This window comes from Lemur catta, chromosome 18 (assembly GCF_020740605.2).
Source record: "Lemur catta isolate mLemCat1 chromosome 18, mLemCat1.pri, whole genome shotgun sequence".
Taxonomy (NCBI): Eukaryota; Metazoa; Chordata; class Mammalia; order Primates; family Lemuridae; genus Lemur; species Lemur catta.
Window position 1 is genome coordinate 27,419,339 of NC_059145.1, and position 24,242 is coordinate 27,443,580.

General features: G+C 39.5%; 2 protein-coding genes across 4 annotated transcripts in view; one reads left to right on the forward strand and one right to left on the reverse strand.

Annotated features, from left to right (window-relative positions):
• Positions 1 to 1,009: 1,009 nt before the first annotated feature.
• Positions 1,010 to 12,138, reverse strand: C18H3orf49 (chromosome 18 C3orf49 homolog). The gene is made up of 5 exons (XM_045530460.1): positions 12,014 to 12,138; positions 7,874 to 8,196; positions 4,948 to 5,072; positions 1,633 to 1,746; positions 1,010 to 1,207 (listed from the first exon to the last, which is right to left on the reverse strand). Exons 1-5 carry the CDS (start codon positions 12,136 to 12,138, stop codon positions 1,010 to 1,012), a joined length of 885 nt encoding a protein of 294 aa, XP_045386416.1.
• Positions 12,139 to 16,492: 4,354 nt separating this feature from the next.
• LOC123623516 (cadherin-related family member 3-like) overlaps positions 16,493 to 24,242 on the forward strand; it is a 63,617-nt gene continuing 55,867 nt past the window's right edge. For all 3 annotated transcript variants that reach the window (XR_006729871.1, XM_045530704.1, XM_045530705.1), the window contains exon 1: positions 16,493 to 16,602. Coding sequence is in view for 2 of the 3 variants with exons in the window: in XM_045530704.1 (XP_045386660.1) it covers positions 16,560 to 16,602 (43 nt within the window). In the remaining variant the exon portion in view is untranslated. The remainder of the gene's footprint in view (positions 16,603 to 24,242) is intronic.

The window sequence follows — 24,242 nt, forward strand, 5'->3', positions numbered from 1 at the left end:
AATACAAGAGGAATTTGGTTAAATGTTTTGTTGATATATTTCTCTCTACTGGTTTGTTCTTTTTTTTATTTTTGGAGATAGAGTCTTTCTCACCCCAGGTAGAGTGCAGTGGCATAATCATAGCTCACTGCAACCTCAAACCATTGGGCTCAAGTGATCCTCCTGCCTCAGCCTTCCCACTAGCTGGGATTGCAGACATACACCACTATATCTAGCTAATTTTTTCTATTTTTGGTAGAGACAGGGTCTTGCTCTTGTTCAGGCTGGTCTCAAACTCCTGAACCCAAGTGATCCTCTCACCTCAGCTTCCCAAAGTGCTAGGATTATCTAGCATGAGCCACTGTGCCTGCCCCTATTGGTTTGTTCTTTAGGAGCCATTTTCAACAGAAAAAAAAATGTATGAAGTGAAGAGTTGTTTGAGGTAAATAGTTTGTTAAGATTGTCTTGCATAAAGATTTCATAATCTTTCTAAAAATTAAGCTAAGGCTGAATCACTTGTAATTTTCTTAAGTATTGAATTACATGTGCAATACTTGTTCAGTTTCATCCTTATCCATTTATTTTAGTTCAGAAACATGACACTATGCATGAATCCTACCTTAATAATGTTACATTTTTGTAATTTTAGTAAGAATTTTATCTTTAAAAATGAAAGTTTAAAATTAGCTCGGTTGTAGTCATATTAAATGTGTCATAATACCTATAAATGCTTCCTGTAATTTCATATGGCAAGTCATGGGAGAAATTTCTTTGCAGAATTGCTATGCCATGACAAATGTTTCTATTTTCCATTATCAGCAAGAATGATGAAACAAAATTTGCTTATATTGACTCAGAATTAAAAATCAATTTTTCAAAAATATCTTTATTTTTTACAGAACTGTTGGGCAGACTATCCTAGGAAAATGCCCCACCCCCATGATTAAATCACTACAGAGATCCATTCAGGGTTATGCACCAAAAGATTAGAATCGCTAGGAAAATAACTTCTATGCAGTCAGGAACAAAATCAGAAGCAGCAACAGGTAAATGGGAAACACACATTTTTCAATTTATACTTCCTCATGGTTCTCTTGGATATCCTCTGGAACTGTTTAGAAGACTGAAGAATTTCATCCCCTAGAGACTCACACTGTTGCAGCTCTGCGTGTCTTTGGGCCAATAGCTTCATGGATTTATCAGTCACTATTTCTATAAGGTCATCCACCTATGACACATAGATACAAAGAAATGAAGCCATGTATTGGAAAGCCTTGTCAAAAACCAAAGGGATAGCTGCTTTTCCTGAGAGATGAGTTTAGGAATTGGTGGATTTTTGCAAGTCTCAAAGTATTCTAATTCAAGTCATAGCAAACAGAGCTTGAAAGCATACATTTACCACCCAGTGGTAAAGATGATCCCATTTCCTCTCAAAAGAAGCCTTTATATATGCCTTCATTTTAATTGAATTCATTTAATATTTATTAAGCACACAGCATCATCCTAGGTGTGCTTAGCAATCCTTTCTTTAACCACTCCCAAAGTGCCTTCCCACTATTTCTTAATGCTAATCATTAATTTCTTCCCACATTTATGCTGTCTGGCCTGACTCTATGCTTCTGAGACACAAATGTAAAAGCCTTTGTCCACTACCTGCATTTGAAGCTTTCCTACTGTCAAGTCTGATTTTCGGAGGATGTTTTCCATTCCATGTTTCTTTTTTTTAAGTGCTGGAAAGTGTGGTCTCTTTTTTGGTGAATATGGAACCTATTATAAAAATGTAAGAGAACATATCAGATTAGGAAGTACCAACGTTATTTCTGTGATGGCACTTAAATAAGAATTCTCACCCTTCGGACATTTTCTTATAAACTGAACATTTGCCACATAACAACATTGAGTTGGAGGCCGTATTCATATTATTCTCCACGCCCCATGTATCTCCTTTGTGCCCAGAGCTCTCTTTGAAGATATCTGTAGGGTGCGGAGAAATGAGATTGTCTGGCTCTGAAAGAATATACAGCGTCAGGAAAAAAGCAGGTCATTCATAAGGGGAAGAAGAAGAAATTGCCTCTGCAGCTGCTGAGCACAGTCAGAGTGTGGGGCTGTTGTGGACCAGTGCCCCAGAAAGCTCATTATCACTGGATCCAGTTGTTAATTTGGCCTCATTTCTGCAGGCTTCCTTATTTTTCATGGCAGCCATGTCTCCAAACATAAAAAGAAAGCTCTGAGTTCTTTTCACCCCATGCCTGATACTTTTCCCATTGTTCCTGGCTTACTGGCTACAAGTACCTGTCCTAATAGTGTTGCTATAGGAAACTATTCCTAGGTCATAGCTCCTGGCTACTATGCCCTTTTTACTCTTATTGAGTTCACTCTTCCTTCCCCTCGTGCTTAATAATTAGCACTAGGACTATTGTGAGACCTACACAAAGTAGAATGTGGGACAGCATCTGGGTCCTACCTGATGAAGGAGTTTACAAATGGAGGCTGCTTGCCCCAGCTCAAATGCACTTGCAGAACCTTCCCTGATCCACCTAAAGTAAGACCCCTCTTTTTTCTCTCTCTTAAAACCCAGTACTTTTTCCTGCTAAGCATGTACCACGCTTGGTAGTTACTAAGTTACTTCTGTGTTTTTTTGAATATAACTGTTGTAAAGTCCAACACCTAGGCAGGTTTTGTAAAACAGGACGATTTGGGGCTGGTGTGGACTGGCGAGAACACGACTCCTGAAAAGGGTACCTCTTTGCAGCTGCTGCTTGTTGCCATGAGGAATTGTGGGCCTAGTGTTTCCAGATCTTCCAGTTTTTCAAAATAAATTTGAAAACCCAGATTTTTATTTGAAATAATCCTAATTTTTAAATGTGGACAACTAATTAAAATATATTTTGAGAACATTCTGAGGGCTAAACAAAATACTCCTATAGCCAGTTGACAACCTCTGATTTAATGTCTTTTGATGAACAGAAATCCTTTATTTAATTATAGCCAAATTTATCCATCTTTATCTTTATGGCCAGTTCTATTTGTGTCCTAAGAAGTCTTTCTCTGTCCTGAAGTCATGAAGATATTCTTATTGTCTGCCAGACATTCTAAGATTTTGCCTTACCCACTTAAATCTATAACCCAACTGGAATTAATTTTTGTATATGGTATGAGATAGGGATCAAGTTTCATTTTTTTCCCATATGGATGTACACTCATCCCAGGGCCCTTTATTCAAAAGATTATAGTTAACTCCACTGCTCTGCTGTGCCATGTTTCAATGTCTATCTCCTCTATTAGACTGTAAGTTCCATAAAAGCACAACTGTGTCCATTGGATCACTCTTGTAGTACCCAAACCTAGAAATTGCCCAGCATATAATAGGGGCATAATAAATATGAACCTAGCACACAAGAGGCAAAATTCAAAACTAACATTGGTACGCGGTGACAATCATGTTCTAGAGCAGCGCTGTTCAATACAACTTTCTGCGGACGTGGAAATGTTCTCTATCTGTGCCATCTAATACAACAGCTACTAGCTTCGTGTAATTATTGACCACTTGAAATATAGGTAGTGCAACTAGAGAACTGAACTTTTAATTTTATTTAATTTTAATGAACATAAATAGTCACGCAGCTATTGACTACTATATTGAACAGTATAATTGGGCAGTACAATCAGTACTGTAGTTAAGAGTAAGGACTCTAGACCCAGGCCTTCCTGGGTTTGAAGCTTGGCTCTGTCACTTGTGTGTGCAAATTGCTTAACCTCTCTGTGCCATCCCTAAAATAAGGGTAATATTGCTATCTACCTTGTAGGACTGTTGTAAGGATTATCTGAGTTGATTTTTTTTCTTTCAGAGACAGGGTCTTGCTCTGTCACTCAGGCTGAAGTACAGTGGCATGATCACAGCTCACGGTAACCTCAAACTCCTGAGCTTAAGCAATCCTCCTTCCTCAGGCTCCCAGGTAGTTGGGACTATAGGTACATGCCACCATGCCTGGCCTCAGTTAGTATTTCTAAAGCACTTAGAACGGGCTTGGAACATAGTCAGCTTTAAGTAAGTGCGTATTATATTTAAAGTAATAATAGCTCGAGGTTCTATTTTTGAAAAATAGTTTGGCCAGGCATGTGGCACACGCTTGTAATCCCAGCACTTTGGGAGGCCAATGCAGGAGGATCACTTGAGGCCAGGAGTTCAAGACCAGCCTGAGCAGCATAGTGTGAAGACCCTGTCTCTACAAAAAAGAAAAAAGATTAACTGGGTGTGGTGTCGTGCGCCTGTAGTCCCCGCTACTTAGGAGGCTGAGGTGGGAGGATTGCTTGAGCCCAGGAGTTCAAGGTTACAGTGAGCTATTATTGGACCATTACACCCCAGCCTGGGCAATTTAGGTTCAAACATACATACCTACAGATAAGTAAAAGCTTTGATTTGGAGAGTCCTGGATCATCTAGTGCTGCACTTTCTATGCTATGCATGTGGGGCTATTTACATTTTAATTTCAATGAAAAGAGATTAAAATTCAGTTCTTCAATTGCACCAGCCACTTCTCAGAGTCTCAAAATCCACATGTGTCTAATGGCTACTCTTCTGGACAAGGTACACTTGCATCCTCACGAAAAGTTCATTGGACAGAGTTGGTCTAGTGAATTCCTCTCCACATGGCACGCTCAGATAGGCCAGATTGCTAATGTACTAACTTCACATTTGAACAGTTGAGAAAGTCAGTATAAAGCTCCAAACTCCACTGTTGCCCGGATTGTAGTAGAAGCTGAATAGTTTGAGATTAGAAGTAGAGGAATCCGACCTGGAAACAGCCTGTTCTCTGTGCCCTAAATTCTTGAAGAGGAAACAAAAGCAGCAGACTTAAAGGGTTTATTGTGGGCAATTTATGATAGCAGAGAACTTGGTTTTTGCAAAATCCCTGTACATTGAGTTTTGTGTACATCTTTAGAGGCCAGTTTGTTTTAGCGTTTTACCTTTTGCAGTCCTGAAGGAAGAGATGTCACAGATAACCGCTTGGTGGTCCTCCTGGCCCGAAGGAGTGTATTTCCTTGGGTTATCTCCTCTGTCTCTGCTTCTACAACATCAAGTTGTATAGTCGCTTATAAAAAGGGGGAGAAGAGAAGAACCTGTAAGGATCATGATCATAAACTTTTTTTTTTTTGAGACAGAGCCTCACTCTGTCACCCTGGCTAGAGTGCAGTGGTGTCATCATTGCTCACTGCAACCTCAAATTCCTGTGCTCAGTGATTTTCCTGCCTCAGCGATCTTCCTGCCTCAGCCTCCTGAGTAGCTGGGACTATAGGTGTTTGCACCCACCATGCCCAACTAATTTTCTCTCTCTCTCTCTTTTTTTTTTTTTTTAAAGTAGAAATGGGGTATTGCTCTTGCCCAGGCTGGTCTCAAGCTATCCTCCCTCCTCGGCTTCCTAGACTGCTAGGATTACAGGTGTGAGCCACCACGCCTGGCCACATATTCTTCCTAGTAAAAAAAAAAATGTACAGTATTCTGAAAAGAAAGCATCACATGCTGCCTCAGCTGCTTTTTTCCTTGAGGTTAAAAATAAAAAATGGATTTGCTTTTCCTAATCTTACACTTTCTCCTCACACACACTTGTCTTTCGTTATGGTCATGACCTCAGTGGGCACCAACCCAGTCTTGACAAGGCGGATACCTCTCTTTCTTTGAGACTTAAGTTTTGCCCTGCATTGGTTTTCCCTTTAACGATTGTGGAATTAGAAAAATAACCCTCTAATGAGCAAGGCTATCCCTTGACTATGTGTTGTTGATTGAAGCAAAGTTTAAATCTATCCTCCCGGCAATGTGGCTCAAGACTCGGTCATTCACGTACCATCTTATTGGTTTTTCCCATATCCAGGGGCCATGAGACACTTGGATTCCTTAACATTTTTCTTTATTTCAATTCAATGCTTAACTCAATAAATGTACAAAGGAGACTTTAAACTCTACCACAAATTGAAAACCAGAATCATATAGGCATTAAAATTAATATGCTAAAAACAAACTATGTTATTTTCTGCAGCAACTAAACTTTAGGTTACTCTCCTTTTCTTAAAAAGGGGGCGGTGCATGAAATGAGACATTTTCCTTTATGTAATCAAAAGGACAACAGGGCATTCAGGAAAAAATATTTGCAATTCATTGTGTGTTCAGTGTCACTTCATGCTGTGTGCAGCACCTAAAATCACCTTGTCCTTCAGTCATTAGCTGGGGTTATAGAAGAAAAATAAACAAATAAAGCCACCTTGTCTTGCTTAAGGTCCCTTGATAGGGGCTTCTCAGGGAGCCTCAGACTTCAACAAATACTTAGCCTACTTGACACCTCCACTTGGCTATTTGGTAAGAACCTCAAGTCAGCAAGTCTCACCAGAACTCATGACTTCCTTTTCAATCAGGTTCTTTGTTCCTACCCTCAGCGAGTGGTGCCTCCACCTTCAAAGCAGGTGCTCAACCCAGAAACCCTTCCCTCTCCCCCACCCTCTGCTGTCTAGCTCTTCCCCGTATCTTACAACTTCAACCGAGGTTTACTTCACCCTTTATCTCACCATCCCCACTGCCTCGACTGATGTCATCCCTTGCCTGAATGAATGTAAGAGCCTGTTTATCCTTCTCCCTATGTCTGCTCTTACCTTCCTCCAATCCAGTCTCTACTCTGCAGCCACAGCTGTCCTTTAAAAATGGAAATCAGGTTATATAAATCCCTAGCTTGAAAGTATTCAGTGGTTTCTAATCACCCTTAGGAGAAACTTAAAAATTCTTAACGTGGCCTATGACACCCTTACCACCTCATTCCACTAGCCTCTCTCTGGCTCTCTCTGCTCCAACCTCCCCTGGATTTCTTTCACTTCTTAATTATGCCAGGTGCTCTCCTGGTATTGGGACTTGAACATGCTCTCCCTTCTCCCTGAGAAACTGTTCTCCCCATGCTTTCCTTGTCTGATTCTTAGCCATCCTTCAGATCTCGATCTAGTTGTTCCTTCCTCAGAGAAGCCTTTCCTGAGCCCCCTCCCCTGAAGTTAGAGCACCCATGATTTGTTTCCATAGCACTCTCTGCTTCTAATTTTGCATCAGAAATAATTATTTGCATAATGTTTGAAAGTCTCTCTATGCTATAACTCCATGAGGGTAGGGACCATGTCTGTTCTGTTTACTACTCCATACTATGTACTACTCTATTTACTACCCTAAAACTGCTCTAAAAAATTAAGTCTATTAATTAAAAAAAAATCTATAAAGGAGAGTGTAAACATTGGTTGTATTGTTAGTCATAACTCATAGGACCCTGAACAACAGCATTTCTATATTGCAAAAAAGACTTACAGTTCACAGTTCAAATGTTGATTCTTCCACACAGTCCATAGAAAGTTGACACAATAAAAAATCAAACATCCTTTCTGACTTACCAATCATAAATTTTGCTCATTTAATTCTCACGACATCCTCCACTGTTAGAGGTAGCCATTTGAAAGTCTGTATCACTACTTTCTCCAGAAATAAAACACAAAAATCCTAGTCTAGTTTGATTTATATATATATATATATATATGTGTGTGTGTATATATACACACATACATATGTGTATGTATGCCTATATATTTAAATTAAAAGTGACTTCAGACTGATCAGACCACTGATTGATTAATTGGACTGGGAGAACCTCAAAGGCAATCCAATCTGGTGCTTCTCAAAAGGTATATACATACGAGTCAACACAGGATCTTGCTAAAGTGCAGAATCTGACTCAGTAGACCTGGGTGAGGACTGAGTTTCTGCATTTCAGACAAGCTTCTAAGAGATGCCATACTTTAGGTAGCAAGAAAATCCATCCTAATTTCACTATTCCTCTTGGCCTCAACACAATGATAAATTGCCTTTGATTACCATTCTCTGTGAGCGTTCTCATTTTTGGTTTGGTAAATAACTTGGGAGACGGAAGCTCCTTGACAATTCTAGGAAGAAGGCTCTGCGTGTTTGAGAGGAGGGCTTCTTTCTGATTAGTGGAGCCCTCTTTGCTGGCAGTTGCTGGCTTGCTTCTGTGTTTGTAGGACAGCATCCTCCCAAAAGCAGTCTTCATTTTCTTCATCAAATTCTTTTTCTGATTTTGCTGACTTTCATGAAATCCCATGTCACTATCACTGGATGATTCCTCTTTGGGGACCAATACATTTTGTTTTACTAAGTTGGTAGACACAGCTCTATGCCATCTAAACAAAATAAACATAATTACATTAAAGAAATAGAAAAGTTAAAAGGGAATAATTTAATGATATGTGAATAATTTAAATTATTAAAATGCAAACTTCAAATGTGAACAAACTATACAATTCCAAAAAATGAAATTAAAGATCAAGAATCAAATCACAGAGGAATAAAGCCGTAGCAACAACTCTGTGTTTTGTCACTAGATTGTAGTAAGTGCAATCTGGCCACTATTTTGTTTTATCACAGTAATGTAATAGGCAGGTTATATTATTATCTTTATTTTACTGATGAGTAAACTGAGACATAGGTTAAATTAATTAATTGACTTAGGGTAGAATGCAGATTTTAATCCAGGTCTGTGACTATTAAATTCATTATCTCATATTGGCAAATTGGCAATCTTATTCCAATGATAGTTTGAGAGAGTTTTTGCTGGATTTGGCAGTTCTGAAGCTAAAATCATGAGAGATGAGAGAGTCTGCAAGGGTAGTCAATAAGGAATATAACCCCCAAGGCCCCATAAATACTGCATTTATATAGAACGCTCATTTAGATAACATACTATTATATAAACTCATGTATAGTAAGTATATGTACCATCTTCATAACTTTGGCATACTTTAGTAATAAAAATAGAAACATTTCCTGATAGATTTCTGTGTGTTAAAAGTGCTAAACTTTCCTCTCAATGCTTTCATGTGTATTACATAATTTAATCCTTACACTGTCATCTCCATTTTACACACGAGGAAATTAAAGCTTGAAGAGATTAAATAATTTATGCCCAGATGATCTCTCCCAAGATCTGTGTGGTTAATCTCTATGCTAGAATGAATATCACTCGTACCATGATACAGTTATTTACCTAATATTCTTCCTCAATTAACTAGTTTCTCCTAGCTTCGTCCAAGACAATAATATCCATGACATCCTAGGGTTTTTTTAAATTAAAATTTTAATTTTGAGATCATTAGAGATTTCCATGCACATGTAAAAAATAATACAAGGAGATTCTTTGTATTCTATTCACCCACTTTCTCCAAATGATAACATCTTGCAAAACTGTAATACATTGTCACACCCAGAATATTGACATGGATACAATCAAGATGTAGAACAAGAACATTTCCAGAACCACCAGGATCCCCCATGTTTTATAGCCACACTCACTTCCCACTTGCCCCCACCTTCTTAACCTTGCAAACCACTAATTTGTCCTCCATTTGCATAATTTTTGCCCTTTCAAGACTATTATATAAATGTAACGAGATAGTATGTAATATTTGGGGATTTGCTTTTTTTACTCAGCATAATCCTCTGGACATTTTCCCAGGTCATGTGTATCAATAGTTTATTTCTTTTTCTTGCTGAGTAATATGCCATGATATAGATGTACCACACTTTGTTTAATCATTCACACATTGAAGGACATTTGGGTTTTTTCTAGTTTGGAGCTATTGTGAATAAAGCTGCTATAAACATTTGTGTATAGGTTTTGTGCGACCATAAATCTTCACTTCTCTGCATGAAACCTCAGGTTTTATACTATATTATGCTGGTATGTTATATTACATTTGTAATATATTTATTTCTAATATAGAGTAAAATAAATGCATAACTATTAAAACTGCTCTTTATGTGCTGTCTAAAATATTTCCTGTGCCACCCAGTAGCACGTGTACTACCCTCCAGGAAAACACTGTTCTAAACTGAACCTAAATCATTTAGCCTTCTCTGTAATTAATTATACATGGGAAATAGCTCAGTGAGAGCCCAGGCACTAGAGTTAAATGGTCTTGATTCAACTCAGAACCACAATTCCTAACTGTGTGACTGTGGGCATGTTCTTTAAGCTCTATAAGCTTTGGTTTTCTTCTTTGAAAATTTTTCCATTTTAATGTTTTAATGTTACATTAAAGAGTGTGCTCATGTCACTTGACCAGCCAAAAAATTTTCTTCTTTGAAAATTTCTTCTCAGAATTGTGGGAATAAAAGGAAATAATTTCTGTTTGGAACCTAATAAGGCATTCAATAAATGATGCTTTTATTACTATGTGGATCAGATCTGTGTGGGGAAAAGGTAAAAGGCAAGGAGGGAGCACATGCTAAAGGTGGGCTAGCAGACCCTTCTGGGACCAAGGACAGAGTTCTGCAAACTGCACACATGACATCCAGGGGGTGCTATTCACGTTTAGTCCTTAGAGTTGTGTACAGTTATTACAATAATTTTCTGGCAGATGGCAGTAAAGTGTTCTTTACTGCCAGTGTCCTGAGGAAGGAGCACCATTTTCTAATTTGCCCAGAGATAATTTATGAGTTAGAATTAATCTCCCATGGACCCCTCTGAGACTCTTTTAATAATTTTAATTTTTAAACTAATTTCTACTACTATAAACACACACACACACACACACACACACACACACACAGACTCACACAAAACAATAGAAATATAATTTCAGGAGGTTTAGAAATCCCAAAAGCCATCCATGTAACCCCTCAGGTAAAGAGTCCAGCTCTTTGCAGTCTCTCAATCTCTAGAATGTGTCTCCCACTCTCATCCTCCTCATCCTCATCCCTGATCTATTTCTAACATGATTAACAAATGTGATTTTGTTCCTGAGCCTAGCAATAGAACTGCTCTAATTTCTGGTATGGGAAGAACCCTTTCCTTCTTAAGCCTAAATATTTTTTTTGGTACTGAATTTATTTGGTTGTATTGCTTACCCTCTTGAGCCCCTCTTCCTTCCTTCCTTCCTTCCTCCCTTCCTCCCTTCTTCCTCCCTTCCTCCCTTCCCTTCCCTTCCCTTCCCTTCCCTTTCCCTCCCTCCCTCCCTTCCTCCCTTCCTTCCTTCCTTTTTTTCCTTTCTTCTTTGGACAGAGTCTCCCTCTGTTACCCTGGGTAGAGTGAAGGGCATCTCTTGCTCAGGCTGTTCTCCAGCTCCTGAGCTAAAACAATCCTCCCCCGCCTCGGCCTCCCAGAGGGCTCAGATTACAGGCATGAGCCACCACATCCAGCCTTGAGCCCCTTATTTCTTACTGAAAGTAGAGATCTCCACAGTATTTTATTTGTCCACAGAAGTTCAAAATTTTGGTCTTTAATGCCTCAGGCCCCATGAAAACACCTCACTTCTCCATGTCCAAGCTTTAGCTCATGGACCTGATAAGAGAAAAGCCTAAAGAAATTGAAAAATAAATCAAGCCATGCTGACTTTCCAAATTAAAATGTGTTATGTTTTGAATGTTTCATACTTGTCTTTATGGCTTTGTCATTGATCTAAGACAGTTTTAATGTTACATTAAAGAGTGTGCTCATGTCACTTGACCAGCCAAAAAAAAGAGCATGCATATAAATGAAATATGATTAGTACATATTTCAACAGCCAAAATTGCTGGGACAGGGGGAATAAAAAAGATTGATTGTGGACTTATTTTGAAGAATGTACTAAGAAATTTTCAAAATAATAGTATTTGCTGGGGTGTGAGATGTCTAAAATTCTGATTCTGAAATGTTAACCTAGTACCTATTTTAGTCTCATATGCCACATTAAAACTCAAATTCGGGTAGGAAGGAAAGGTTTTCTCTGTTACAATTAAGACTTTTCTGATCATAACATGAGGTTTCCACTATGGCACTATGTTTCCTGATCCAAAGCAGTAACTCCCTCCACCCCTGCCCAATCCATATAGAGTCTTCATTTCTAAATGTAATGCTTAAAAAGAGATGCTACTTTTTCTAATCATCACAGTGAATTTTGTTTAACGCAAAATCCCAAACCCTCAGACAATGGAAAAGAAAATTGAGTCCCCATTACCTACCTTTCAATTCCTTTCCTTTTGAATGAGCCATTTTTCTTTTTCAGTTGCTGGAAGCTTCGACACTGGCCAACTTTCCCATAGGCAACCTTAAAGGGTTCTGGTAGATACAGCTGAGGGCGGGCCATTGCTGTCAACTTCACCTGTAGTAGCTGTTTTGGATTTCTTTAGCTCTGCTCTTGAGCTTACAGACTGCACGGCAAAATCATCCAGTTACTGAGTGCACTGTCAAGGTCTAGGCTGTTTGGAGTAAAGTAGGTAGGAAATTTTTGGAGTGTTTTCCTTATTCCCTTCAAGGTGTTAGAGACACCATTTGTGGGACTGGCCCTGCTTACAACTTCACAGCGGTCACCAATGATGCATTTGACAGAGCTGTCTGAAATTCCATGCTACTTTGTGGAAGACTTTGTAGATTCTTGGACAAGGCAAATGCAGAAATAGTGATCTGATTATCTAACCACTGCCATTTAGATGAGCAATAAAAACACCCACACACCAATTGACCACCACATTCAGATGTGCATGTTTAAATTCCAAAGCGGAAAGAACCTACAGGAATGCCAGTGATCTGTTAATCAACAGAGACTGAACTTGTTAGCTCTCTTAATTAGAGCTGCTGAATGCACTCACTATCCTGTGAGACACACATGAAAAGACCAGTGGTTGTTTGGACATCTCAAAATGTACCCCAAGGGCTATTTCATTGTATCTTGGAATTTTGTAGTAGTCTCTTAAAGTACATTGCTGAGAAAGCTGAGGATCTGGCCTACTCCCTTTCAATATTGCCCCATTTATTTGTTGGAGAACGAATTCTGCCTGGGTTGGAACTTCTCACCACAAGGTGGCAGGAGACACTAGGATTTATTCCCGTCACTCTCAATTTGCCACTAGCAGTTGTTCAGTCTGAAATAACTGGGTGCTTAAGAAGGAAAACTCTTCTCAAAAGATGTTGGGAGATACAAGAATTACTCTGCTTTTTGTATTTGTATTCATCAGTAATCTGGTGCATGCTTCTCAAACTTCCTAGTAGTGCACATGAATTGCTCGGGGATCTTGTTAAAATGCAGATTTTCCAGTACATGTGGGGTGGGATTCAAGGATTTGCACTTCTAACAAACTCACAGGTGATCCTGATGATGCTGGCCTGCAGACCACACACTTGTAGTCGTGAGGGTCTTGTACGTTCCAGTGCTGAGGGAAAGAGCTTTAAAATGGTCGAGAATGAAGTGTATAACCTTAAGGGGTTAAGAGAGTGGGTTTGGGAATTACCCCTATGTTCTTGTTGCAGCACAGCTGGGTGAACTTCCTCAATTCATTTAACCTCCCTGTGCATGTTTTCTTATTTCCGAAATGAGAATACTAATAGTGCTCAAGCCATAGTCTTATGGTGTGATTCCAGTGAAATAGAAATTGTGCTTTAGCAGGAAATGAGACCCAGGAATCTGTATTTTACGGAGCATCCAAGGAGAGTAGGTGCAGATGCTCCTCTGTCCCACACGTTAAGAACCACTGAAATATACCATACCTGACGCGCCTTGGCCACGTGGCTGTGTGCTCCTACCTAGTCTGTTTTTCCTCATCTGCTGGAATCCCCAGAGCACGATAAATAAATAAGATGTGCTTAAATTAATGAATATGTGAATGAGCATCTTCTTTAACCACAGGCCAATATTTTTCCTGCAGTTATTGGTATTGCTGTCTTAATTCTGTTGTATTCAGTCAAATATATGGATAAATTGGATTAATTTTATGTTAGGAAAGAGAGCTGTTGTTTTATTTGTGCGCGCGTGTGTGTGTCTATGTTTGTATGTCTCTCTGTGTGTGTGAGTCTCTATATATATGTATTTGCAATAAGTTGAAACATTTGCTGTTTTGACTTCTGTGACAATAGGTGTAGGTTCCCAAAAGTCCAGAAGCAGATGATGAAACTAGAAAGAGTGGGATAGGGGAAAAGTGTTAGGGCACAGACAGACACCAATTTTAAGCTGGGTTTGGATTTCAATTCTAGCTCTACCCCTTACAAGCTGTGGGTCCTTGGCCAGGTGACAAAACCTCTCTGAGCCTCCATCTTCTTATTTGTAAAATGGAAGTCATAACTGTTACCTCCTGGGGTTGTTTTAGTCATTCAGTTATTCAACAAATATTTGGATGCCTCGCGGTTGCTGGGCACTACCCCAGAGACTAGGGATACCGAAATGAACAACGCACACAAAATCTCCAGACTAATCTAACTAAAAATGCTGTGGGAGAGGCTGAAGGCAAACAAGAAAATAAAAAATTAATTTTAGCTAGTAGTAAATGCTATTAAGAAAATAAAAGAGAACGGCAGGATAGAGTGACGGAGCCACTTTATAAGGGGGTCAGGAAAGCCTGCTTGATGAAGTCATTGCTCCTGAGAGCTAAACAAGAAAAAGACACAATCATGTGAAGATCTGTGTGTCCCAGGCAGATGGAACAGCAAGTACCAAAGCCGTGAGATGGAAGAAGTCCAATTTCTTTGAAAATCCATGAGATGACCAGGGTGGTCGGAACAAAGAGATGGATGTATATGATAAGCTGGAGAGATATGTAGGGCCAAACTTGCTGAGCCCTATGGACCAAATTAATGATTTTGGTCTTGATCTTCAGAGCAACAGGAAGTTAGTGAGGGTTTTTAAGGAGCTAGTCCATACATATTTATTTTGGGAAGTGGGATTCAGCACCAGAAATGACGAAAATAACTAGAAGTGAAGAAAATGTCTAGAGTCCTTGCCTGGGAATTACAATTCTAGTGGAGGCCACAGACACTAAACGTGTTAACGCATAAATAAACTGTTTCGGGCACTGAAAGAACGCTATGAAAAAAGTAGGGAAACATGGTAGAAAGTGACTGAGAAAGACCTCTTAAAGAAGTGACATTTAGGGTGAGACATTTAATGATGAAAAGGAGACAAATTGTGCTGAGATCTGGGAGAGGTATTTCAAAGATGGAAAAACTACATGATCGAAAATTTGAAGATGAGTGTGAACTAGGCTGTTTGACGGCAGGGAGAGGACCAATGTAGTGGGGACAGAAATGACAAGGGAGGGCACAGTGATGCATGTGTTTGAAAAAGATTGCTGTGTGCAGCTCGGAAAATACACTGGAGAAGAAAAATTGTGGCTGTTGAAAAGTCATTACATAGGCAATTGGTCCAGGCTAGGGATGGTGGTGGTTAGGAGGAGTGGGATAGAATTGGATAGATTTAGGAAATATTTAGGAAGTGTAATACTGACACGAACTGAGTTCCAAGTGTAAGACTGTAGTGGCTTAACTAAACAGTGGGCAGCGGAGCTAGAGGGAAGGGCACCAACTCAAGAGTCCCCCATATGTCTACTTTTCTTTTCAACTATCTTTCACAGGACATGGCTTGGAGCTATCCCCATAAGATCATTCCCTGGACATTTGTACATGTTTCTCTGAAAAGCCAAAAAGCCAGCCCGAGCAGGGTGTCTGGTCAAAACACCATCTCCCTTGTTCTCAACATTATCCTTCCATTGGACATGTCTGAGATTGCGTAATCCTATTTAGGTAACCATGACAACAGTTGACTCCTATTGAGATGGCAATTGATTGAAACCTCTAAGTCAGAGATTGCAAACATGAATGTTCAAAGGAGCCAGGCAGGGAAATGTGAGAAGCAGTCAGTAGGGTATAATAGGGAGGGGTGGGAATTGTGGTAAACTATAGAGTGCTGGGATAATCAAATATTATTTAACTTTAAATCTTTAAGAAGCCTCTCGTGCATCTAAAAATGTGATCTGCAGGCCATTATTTAGCCTGTCGGTCACCAATTTGCTGCCTCCAGAGATGTTTTTATATTAACTCTCTGTTCAGCTAGATCTCTCCCATCAGTGATCCTAAAGCTGATTCCCTGCCACCTGCAAGCCTTAACTTATTTTTTTACCTTTATTCCCAAGATTCACCCTATGTAAAAGCAAACTTTAACTTCAACTTAATCACTAGCATTGAATTAGCTCTTGGCCAAATAGTAGACTGTTTTGCATCTTCTTGCTATCTGGCTGCATACTAACCTCGCCTAGCAACTTGTAAACCCTCTGCAAACTTGGTAAGCTGAGATTCTGGGTTTTGATTCCAAGTCAGGGCGTGGTAAACACACGGAGAAGGGCACACAGTAACGTTAGTGACTTGGAGTCATTATTAAATGGAATCTTTGTGAAAATGAATGAGTTTCCTGAAGAGTCCTCACCAATCAGAGTTAGTGACCACCCAGATTTACCAGGATGGGGCAGACCCTTGCACGTGGGGGAATAGGATTTGGGTTTTTTTTTTTTCACTTGGCTCAAGCAAATCCCCTAGCTAGAGCTTTTGCCCTTTAGAGAGAAGAAGGTGTCACTTTACAGATCACGCAGGAGAACTGTGGCATGGGGAAGTGTGTACAAGGTGCCTAGAGACAGGATGTTTCTCCTGAAAGGACTCCTTCCCAAGGGAGGGAACTCACTAGAAGTCAGCAAAGGCAGCAACTGGAGCAAAGTGTCTCTGAAGACGCAAGAGGCTTCCAAGTAAATCATGTCTCTTTTTCATTTGCTTTTTGTGTTGGCTGCTGCCCCAGGTTAGTATTTTTAACTGTGGACTCATATATCTTTGAAATAATTATTTGGTAGTCTACCACTTGGTTTGCTTTTACTCGTTTTAGTAACTTCTCAGTGTTGGTCTTTGAAGTCGTCAAGTACTCTGTGTCTGTACCACATTGGAAAGCTGACATTTCCATCAAAATGTCCTCTCAGATCCAGTTGATGTGAGTGGGAATCAGAGCAAGTCCTTTGGAGGGCAATTTGGCAATATCTACGAGTGTCTGAAATCGTCAGTCTCAGAGCCAGCATGCCACCCTTGGAAACTACTATCCTACAGACATACACAATGATATAAAGACATATGTAGCTTTATTTGTAGTAGCAAATACTAGGGCTGGGGGCTGTGGCTCACACCTGTAATCCCAGCACTTTGGGAGGCCGAGCTGGGAGGATTGCTTGAGGCCGGGAGTTCAAGACCAGCCTGAGCAAGAGAGAGACCCCATCTCTACAAAAAATAGAAAAATTAGCTGGGTGTGATGGTGTGTGCCTGTAATCTCAGCTACACGGGAGGCTGAGGCAGGAGGATTGCTAGAGCCCAGGAGTTCAAGGTTACAGAGGCAATCTATATGTCCATCAGTAGAGGATTAAATAAATGGTATTTCGTACATACTATGAGTATTGGTGTCATGAAGAGGCAGGTCTTCATGTTCTGAAGTGCAAACTAAAAGGTAATCTGTGATACACTGTAGAGTAGAGATAGGTTGTCCTAAAACTATGAACACAAGATTTGTTTTAAAAATCTACCTATATCCACATGCAAACAGGCATAGAAAGTTCTGGAATAATATATACCAAAGATTTAACAGTGATTTTTTTGTGGAGTGGAAGTGGTGGAGCAGCAGAGCTGAGGAAGAATATGTATATTTAAATTGTTTTCTTTATATACATTATTTGACTTAGAAAAAGAATATAAATTACATTTATACCAAAAAATCAAGCCCCCAAATTTAAAAATGAATCATCCAAAGTTTGGATGCATAATAATGAAATATAGGTTTAAGTGATTTTTGGTGATTATTGCATGAATTGATTTCATAAAATAACTCATTTAATGAGTTCAGCCATTTGCTTTAGAATCAGGAGCTTCTAGAAATGGGAAAGAGCCAAACTGTCATTACTGCCAACAAAAAAATCAAGCAAAATAGGTTTAATACTAAGAATAAATGATAGCTATCTTAAAACGGAAAGAAAAAAAATCCCTCTCTGTTATGATTTCAAACTTGGTTAGGCATGATTAGATTTTGTATTTCCAATAAAAATAAGTGGTAACATCTGCAAAACCAACAACAAACTTCTATATCTGTGTTGTCTTATATAGTAACCACTAACCACATATGATCAACAAGTACTTGAACGTGGCTAGTCTGAATTGAGTTGTGCTGTAAGCATAAAATACATACTGGGCTCAAAGATTTGCATGGATAAAAGAATATAAAATATGTTACTAGCATTTAAAAATGTTGATTATTGTTGAAATTATAATATTTTGATTATATTGGGTTAAATCAATATAATCTTAAAATTATTTCCATCTACTTTTTAAAAATGTGGCTAACAAAAAAATTTAAATTACATATTGGACAGAGCTATTCTATAGTCCTAGAAATTCTTTAGACAGATTTTTTTTCTTAACTGTATGGAATACTCTACTTGAGTAAATTACTGCTTCTGTGTTTTATATGTATCAGTCTTTTTGAAATTAAGATAACTGGTGAATTGATCATATCAGCTCAGAGGTTGGGGCATCTACTAAAGTAAGGCTCTAATGAAGTCTAAGAAATATTTTATTTCAATTTAATTTGTTATATTTTGCTTTTTTGGTGTTCAGGTAAATATACACATATTTTTTTATCTTAAACCTGGAGTCACAAACTGGAGGCTCTTAGATGTGTTTGACCTATAAGATGTTTTGAATATCAGATTTCATATAAAAATCTCCATTTCAAGGTCCTCATTAAAAAATAAGAGGATCTGGCAACATAGCCCACGTTTCTACGTAGGCTGAGTAGTGGCCACTCCTGTTAATTGGGAACAAGCTCCCAGTTTTACCTCAATCCCCACTGCTCCCTGATGTACAACGCCCAGACTGCAGGCATTATTTTACAATCTCCATTAGCGGCATTGAACTAGTTTTTTCAAATGTTCTCTTGTCCTTGGGTACAAAGATGTAGCCTCTCAATCTCCATTGTTCTAGAAAGTCACATTGCCAGCATTTTAACATAGCGTTAAGTATTTTTTCACGATTTCTCCCTATGATCCAGCTATGGGCCTACCATCGTTTTTATCCTTTTTATTTTGACTTATTGACTTAATTTCAGAAAATGAGGAGTTTATTATGCAACCATTCTGGCATAATAAAATGCCGACTGAATTTATTTAAATAGCAGTTTGGTGGATGAGGCGGATAGGCTCTGAAAATTATTATCCTCTTTTCTGGAGATTATCATATGTTCAAGGTATTGAGCTGATTTTCAGAATATACTTTTAGTGGGAAACCAAGTTATTCCCAAGTTTCTCAGCACATAAAAATAAATTGAAGAAAAACCTAAAATAAATTCATTGTTCAATGTGATGGCAGCAAGGCATCATCAAACGTAGAAATAAACCATAGTTGACATGGCCCAACGGGGAGAATTGAATAGAAAACCTGAACCAATGAAATGACATGTAGTTGCAGGTTTTCAGGTGGGTTCAGTGTCACAAAATAATGAGGACTTGACCAATAGGTCAACAGGAACTAATTGATCTACTTCAGTTAGCAAAAAATAATCATTTTATTCATTCATTTATTCACTTATTCATTCAACAAGCATTTATTAAGTGCCTATATGGACAGACACTGTTCTTGGTACTGAGCGCACAACAGGGAACAAACATATGATATTCTCCGTTTCACGAAACTTGTATTTGAGGTGGGAGAGGGATGGGGAAGAGGCAAAAGATAACAAATAATACATGAAATTTTAAGAAATAGGAAGTGCCTGCAGAGGTGGAGATGTTATTTGGCCAGGCCTGGAAGACCTCTCCGATACAATGACATTAGATCAGAGACCTAAAGGAAAGGAGTGAGTCATGCGCATATCCAGGGAATATGCATTTTGGTCAGGGAGGATGGTAGTGGCAAAGGTTCTGAGGCAGAATCTGCTTGAAATGTTCAAGCAACAGAAAGGTTCTTGCAGCTGGAACAGAGAGAAGGAGAGCAAGAGTGGTAGCACATGAGGCCAGACAGGTGAAGAAAGACCCATCACATGGGATCTGGAGGCCAGCGTAGGAGCTTGGCTTTTTATTCCACATGAGATGAGACAGTGTTAGAGGATTTTGAGAAAAGGAGTGATTCTTAAAATTTTTTTTTATTTCAGCATATTATGGGGGTACAAATGTTTAGGTTACCTATATTGCCTTTGCCCCACCCAAGTCAGAGCTTCAAGCATGTCCATCCCCCAGATGGTGTGCACCGCACCCATTGGGTGTGTATATACCCATCCCCTCCCCCTCCAATCTGCCTGACACCTGATGAATGTTATTCCTATATGTGCACTTGAGTGCTGATCAGTTAATACCAATTTAATGGTGAGTACATGTGGTGCTTGTTTTTCCACTCTTGTGATATTTCACTTAGTAGAATGGGTTCCAGCTCTATCAAGGATAATACAAGAGGAGCTAGATTACACACTACATTTTATTAATCCACTCATGTATTGATGGGCACTTGGGTTGTTTCCACATCTTTGCAGTTGTGAATTGTGCTGCTATAAACATTCTAGTGCATTATCGGGCATCTACTCAAAAGAAAAAAAGACATTCAATAGGAAAGGAGTGATTTTATCTGAGTTCAGTTTTAGCACATTGTCAACTTCACCATGGGCAGCTTACTCATGTAAAATGTGCTTATTGATATTTTCTTACATAATCTAAATAACTCTTGCATTAGTTTTCTTTCGCTGCTGTAACAGATTACTGCAAGCTTGGTGGTGCCTTAAAACAGCATGGATTTATCTTATAGTTTCTGTGGTTAGAGGTCTGACATGAGTCACACTGGGCTAACATCAAGGTGTTGGCAGGGCTGTGTTCCTTCCAGAGGCTCTAGAGGTGAATCTATTTTCTCACCTTTTCCAGCTTCTAGAAGCAGCCCACATGCCTTGTCTTGTGGCCCCCTTTCTCCATTTTAAAAGCCAGCAACATTGCATCTTTCTGATCATTCTTTACATCTCCTTCTGACTCTCTTTGTCTGCCTCCCTCTTTCACTATTAAGAACACTTGTGATTATATATATTGGGACAGAACCCAGGGTATTCTCCCCATCTCAAAATCCCTACATTAATCACACTTGCAAAGTCCCCTTTGCCACATAAGGTAACACATTCACAGGTTCTGGGGATTAGGAGCAGGACAACTTTAGGGGAGAACATTATTCTATCAGAACCCCCAAGTGTCATTTCTTTGCTAAATAACCATCGTCTCTCACCCCTAACAGAGACATATACCCCTCATAGAATGTCAATTTCAGCCAATCATGAAAAAGTTGTGAATAAGGTTTTGAAATGTGGTTCCAGAAGGAAATCAATGAATAGAAATTAAAAATATCCATTTATAAATCTTATGGTTCAGAAACTTTGAGATCATTTCTTAGGCTGGATGTGACCTAAAGCACACATTTGGAAGTGGAAGAGAATTTGTTGATTCAGTGAAGAGGATGGTGAAAATATCTGACTGGAAAGAGGCTTGCAGCCATCTTCAGAAATAGATGCATGAAGTTAGGGAGAGACCCTTTGATGGAGGCCAAAAAAAAAAGACGCACTAATCCACTAGTATTAATACTTCAGTGTTAGAGTGCAACACAGGCAAAGAGGTACAGGTGCTGACAAGTGGAAGCTGGGCCTGTGTGCCCTGAAATGGTAAGAGCAGAAGGGATGTGCGTGCAGCACTGCGGGTGTCTGCCTCATTCCTCTTTCCTGAACACATCACACTTACTGGGTTGAGTGCCCCTGGAGTGGGAGCAGAGCAGGTATGAGGCTCTTGTGTATTTCTTAAGTCCTACCTAATACTTGGCCTACCATAGCACTCAATAAAAACTTGACCAACTAAATTGGAACAGAAATTTTAATTTGAGAATGGAGAGGCAATAGGACCTGAATTCAGGACACTATCTTTTTTTTTTTTTTTAATAGAGAAGGGGTGTCACTATTGCCCAGGTGGGCCTCAAACTCCTGGCCTCAAGGAATCCTCCTGCCTCAGGCTCCCAAAGTGCTGGGATTATATGCATGAGCCACCATGCCTGGCCCTCAAGGCACTCTCTTAATCTTTGCTTTTTCCAAAGAAGTTCTGAGAGTCTAGCCTTAGTCTCCCTTAGCTAAAATCTTCACCGTAAAGAAAAGACTCCATGGAAATTAAGGGGACCAGAGGACAAATAAAAGAGAAAGAAAGAAGAAAAGAGAGAAAAATAGAATCAAAGTAGGCCAGCTCAGTAGGGCGTATAATGACTTTTTGTCTCCGAATGCACTGTGACTTTGAGCATTGAGTGATTTCCTGACACCACAGGGTTAGACAGAAGTTGTATGGAATAATGTCATTTAGGGTACTATTTTCACCCACATTTCATGCATCACGTCTAATAAAACATATAATGAATTGATGTAAAAAGAAATCTTACATTTTCTATGAGAGTGAATGGCAAATCTTCATTAAAAATTATGGCCAATAATCTATTAATAAATCTTTTCTCTCTTAAATAACAATGATTGGCTCTCCACCTGGTTTAGCCAAAGAGGCTTCTTATCAGGTGACAGTTGACTTCTAGCTTCAGAGAAGGTGAGTTGCTCCCACAACTGCTCATGTGGCTGGCAAGAGGCAGATTTGGGATCTGAATCCAAGTCTGCTACATTCAAACGTCCATTCCTTATGTGGTTTCTCTCCTTCCTCCCCAGAACTATTGCTCAGTCGGGTAAGGGCCTTCCTTCTCAAATTTTGACATTATGAAGACTTTTGCATTTTCCCATTTTCACCCCAAAGAAATTCACTCTGAATCATGAAATCATCTCAATCAGTTAAAAACATGTGATTTATATCTAGCAAGTTTTGGGTTCAAATCCTGATTCTACCATTGGTTATCTGTGTAATATTTGGCATTTCTCTGCCTCGGTTTTCTCATGTGCAAAATGGAAGTGATCATAATAGTAGCCCTCACCCCAGGGTGGTTGTGAGGATTAAATGAAAAAATTTGTGTGAGAGAATGTCCTATGAATGGTCATTAATATTATTTATTATTCATTCAATAGACATGTATGATGATAATGATGGAAGTTATTATACTTCCATCAGGGAAGTATAATTTCTCTTATTCAGTTATCAAAACAAACATGTTCCTTGCAGTTAGAGTTTGCGGTTCCCTGAGTCATCACACAGGTGAAAGGCAATGATAATGCAGTGTGTCAAATGTCATGATGGGGTAACATGGAACCACGGGGAAGGAATATGTAAGCAAACCCAGGCAGGCCAGGGGAGGCTTTCTGAAGAAAGTGATGTCTAATGGGCAACTGAAGGATAAATAGAATTTTAGAAAGTGAAAAATGCTTTAGAAACAATATATGTAATTGTCTAGAGGTGGGCTAGAGAGATGGAGAGAAGTTTGGGATAATTGGACAGTGTGTGAAAAGGGGAGTACAGGAGATGAGGCCAGGGCAGTGAGCGGGGACCGGCTGTGGCAGGACTGGAGGTCTTCCCAGACTTCAGCGTCAATCCCAATGAACTGGGAGCTGTCTGATTTCCCTTATGCTCTGCTCTTACTGGGAATGGCCAGTGCAATATTCCTTATGTTTGGTTGTATAATCATTGCAAAAATATTTAGATCACATTGACTTATTGAGGATCCTCTTGGAAGCAGACCCCAAGAGAAGGGTTCAAGTGCAACTAAGGTAATTTATTTGGGAGGCTCTCCCAGGAAACACCAGTAGGGGGATAAGGAAGTTAGACAATGAATGAAAGGCGATGGGGAAAGGGTGTGTTAGCAAGCACGTTAGTGGTGGGAACAACCAGAGCTCCATTCCACTGGAGAACTCAGGGATCCGACGTAGAGGCACATCTCAGTGTGGCCCACACTGAAGAGTGAGGAAGTTGATGTGTTTAACCACCACATCCCTGTTGGCCGTTGGTTGAAGGCAGCTTCCAGGGGCCTGAACTCTCTAGCACTCTGGCTTGCCCTCTGTGCAGGTCAAGCTGCTCCCCAGCAGAGTTATAGGTGTTCTCGCTTGTAGGTGTTCTCAGTAGAGTTGTAGGTATTCTCAGTGAGTAGCCTTCCTCATATAGAGGTGAGTGTGGAGGGAACACGGGCAAGGCACTGAGCATTTGCTACACATATTTTTAAAAATTTGAAAAGAAGGAAAAAAGACCAACCCCAAAAACTCAGTTCTCCATGAGTCTCTTGTGCTTTTGCACATCTTATGAGCAGAGGCACTGGCTGCATTTGTCCTGGAGTATTTTTTCAAGGACATTTAAGTCGTAGTAGAGATATTGTCTCCCTCTGGTGCAGAGGATAGTTTCTTTACCATTCAGTATAATAAAGTTATTTTCTCCTTCCAGGTCAAATATCAGGCAGGTTTACTCCTCATTTTAAAAGATTTGG

Excerpts from the sequence above, each read along its gene's own strand:
- C18H3orf49 (XM_045530460.1), bottom strand. The coding sequence starts at position 12,138 with ATGGCCCGCCCTCAGCTGTATCTACCAGAACCCTTTAAGGTTGCCTAT. Across the intron at positions 5,073-7,873 it reads GAGAACGCTCACAGAGAATG|CGACTATACAACTTGATGTT; the intron begins GTAATCAAAGGC and ends CCTTTTTATAAG. Across the intron at positions 1,208-1,632 it reads TAGGAAAGCTTCAAATGCAG|GTGGATGACCTTATAGAAAT; the intron begins GTAGTGGACAAA and ends TATGTGTCATAG.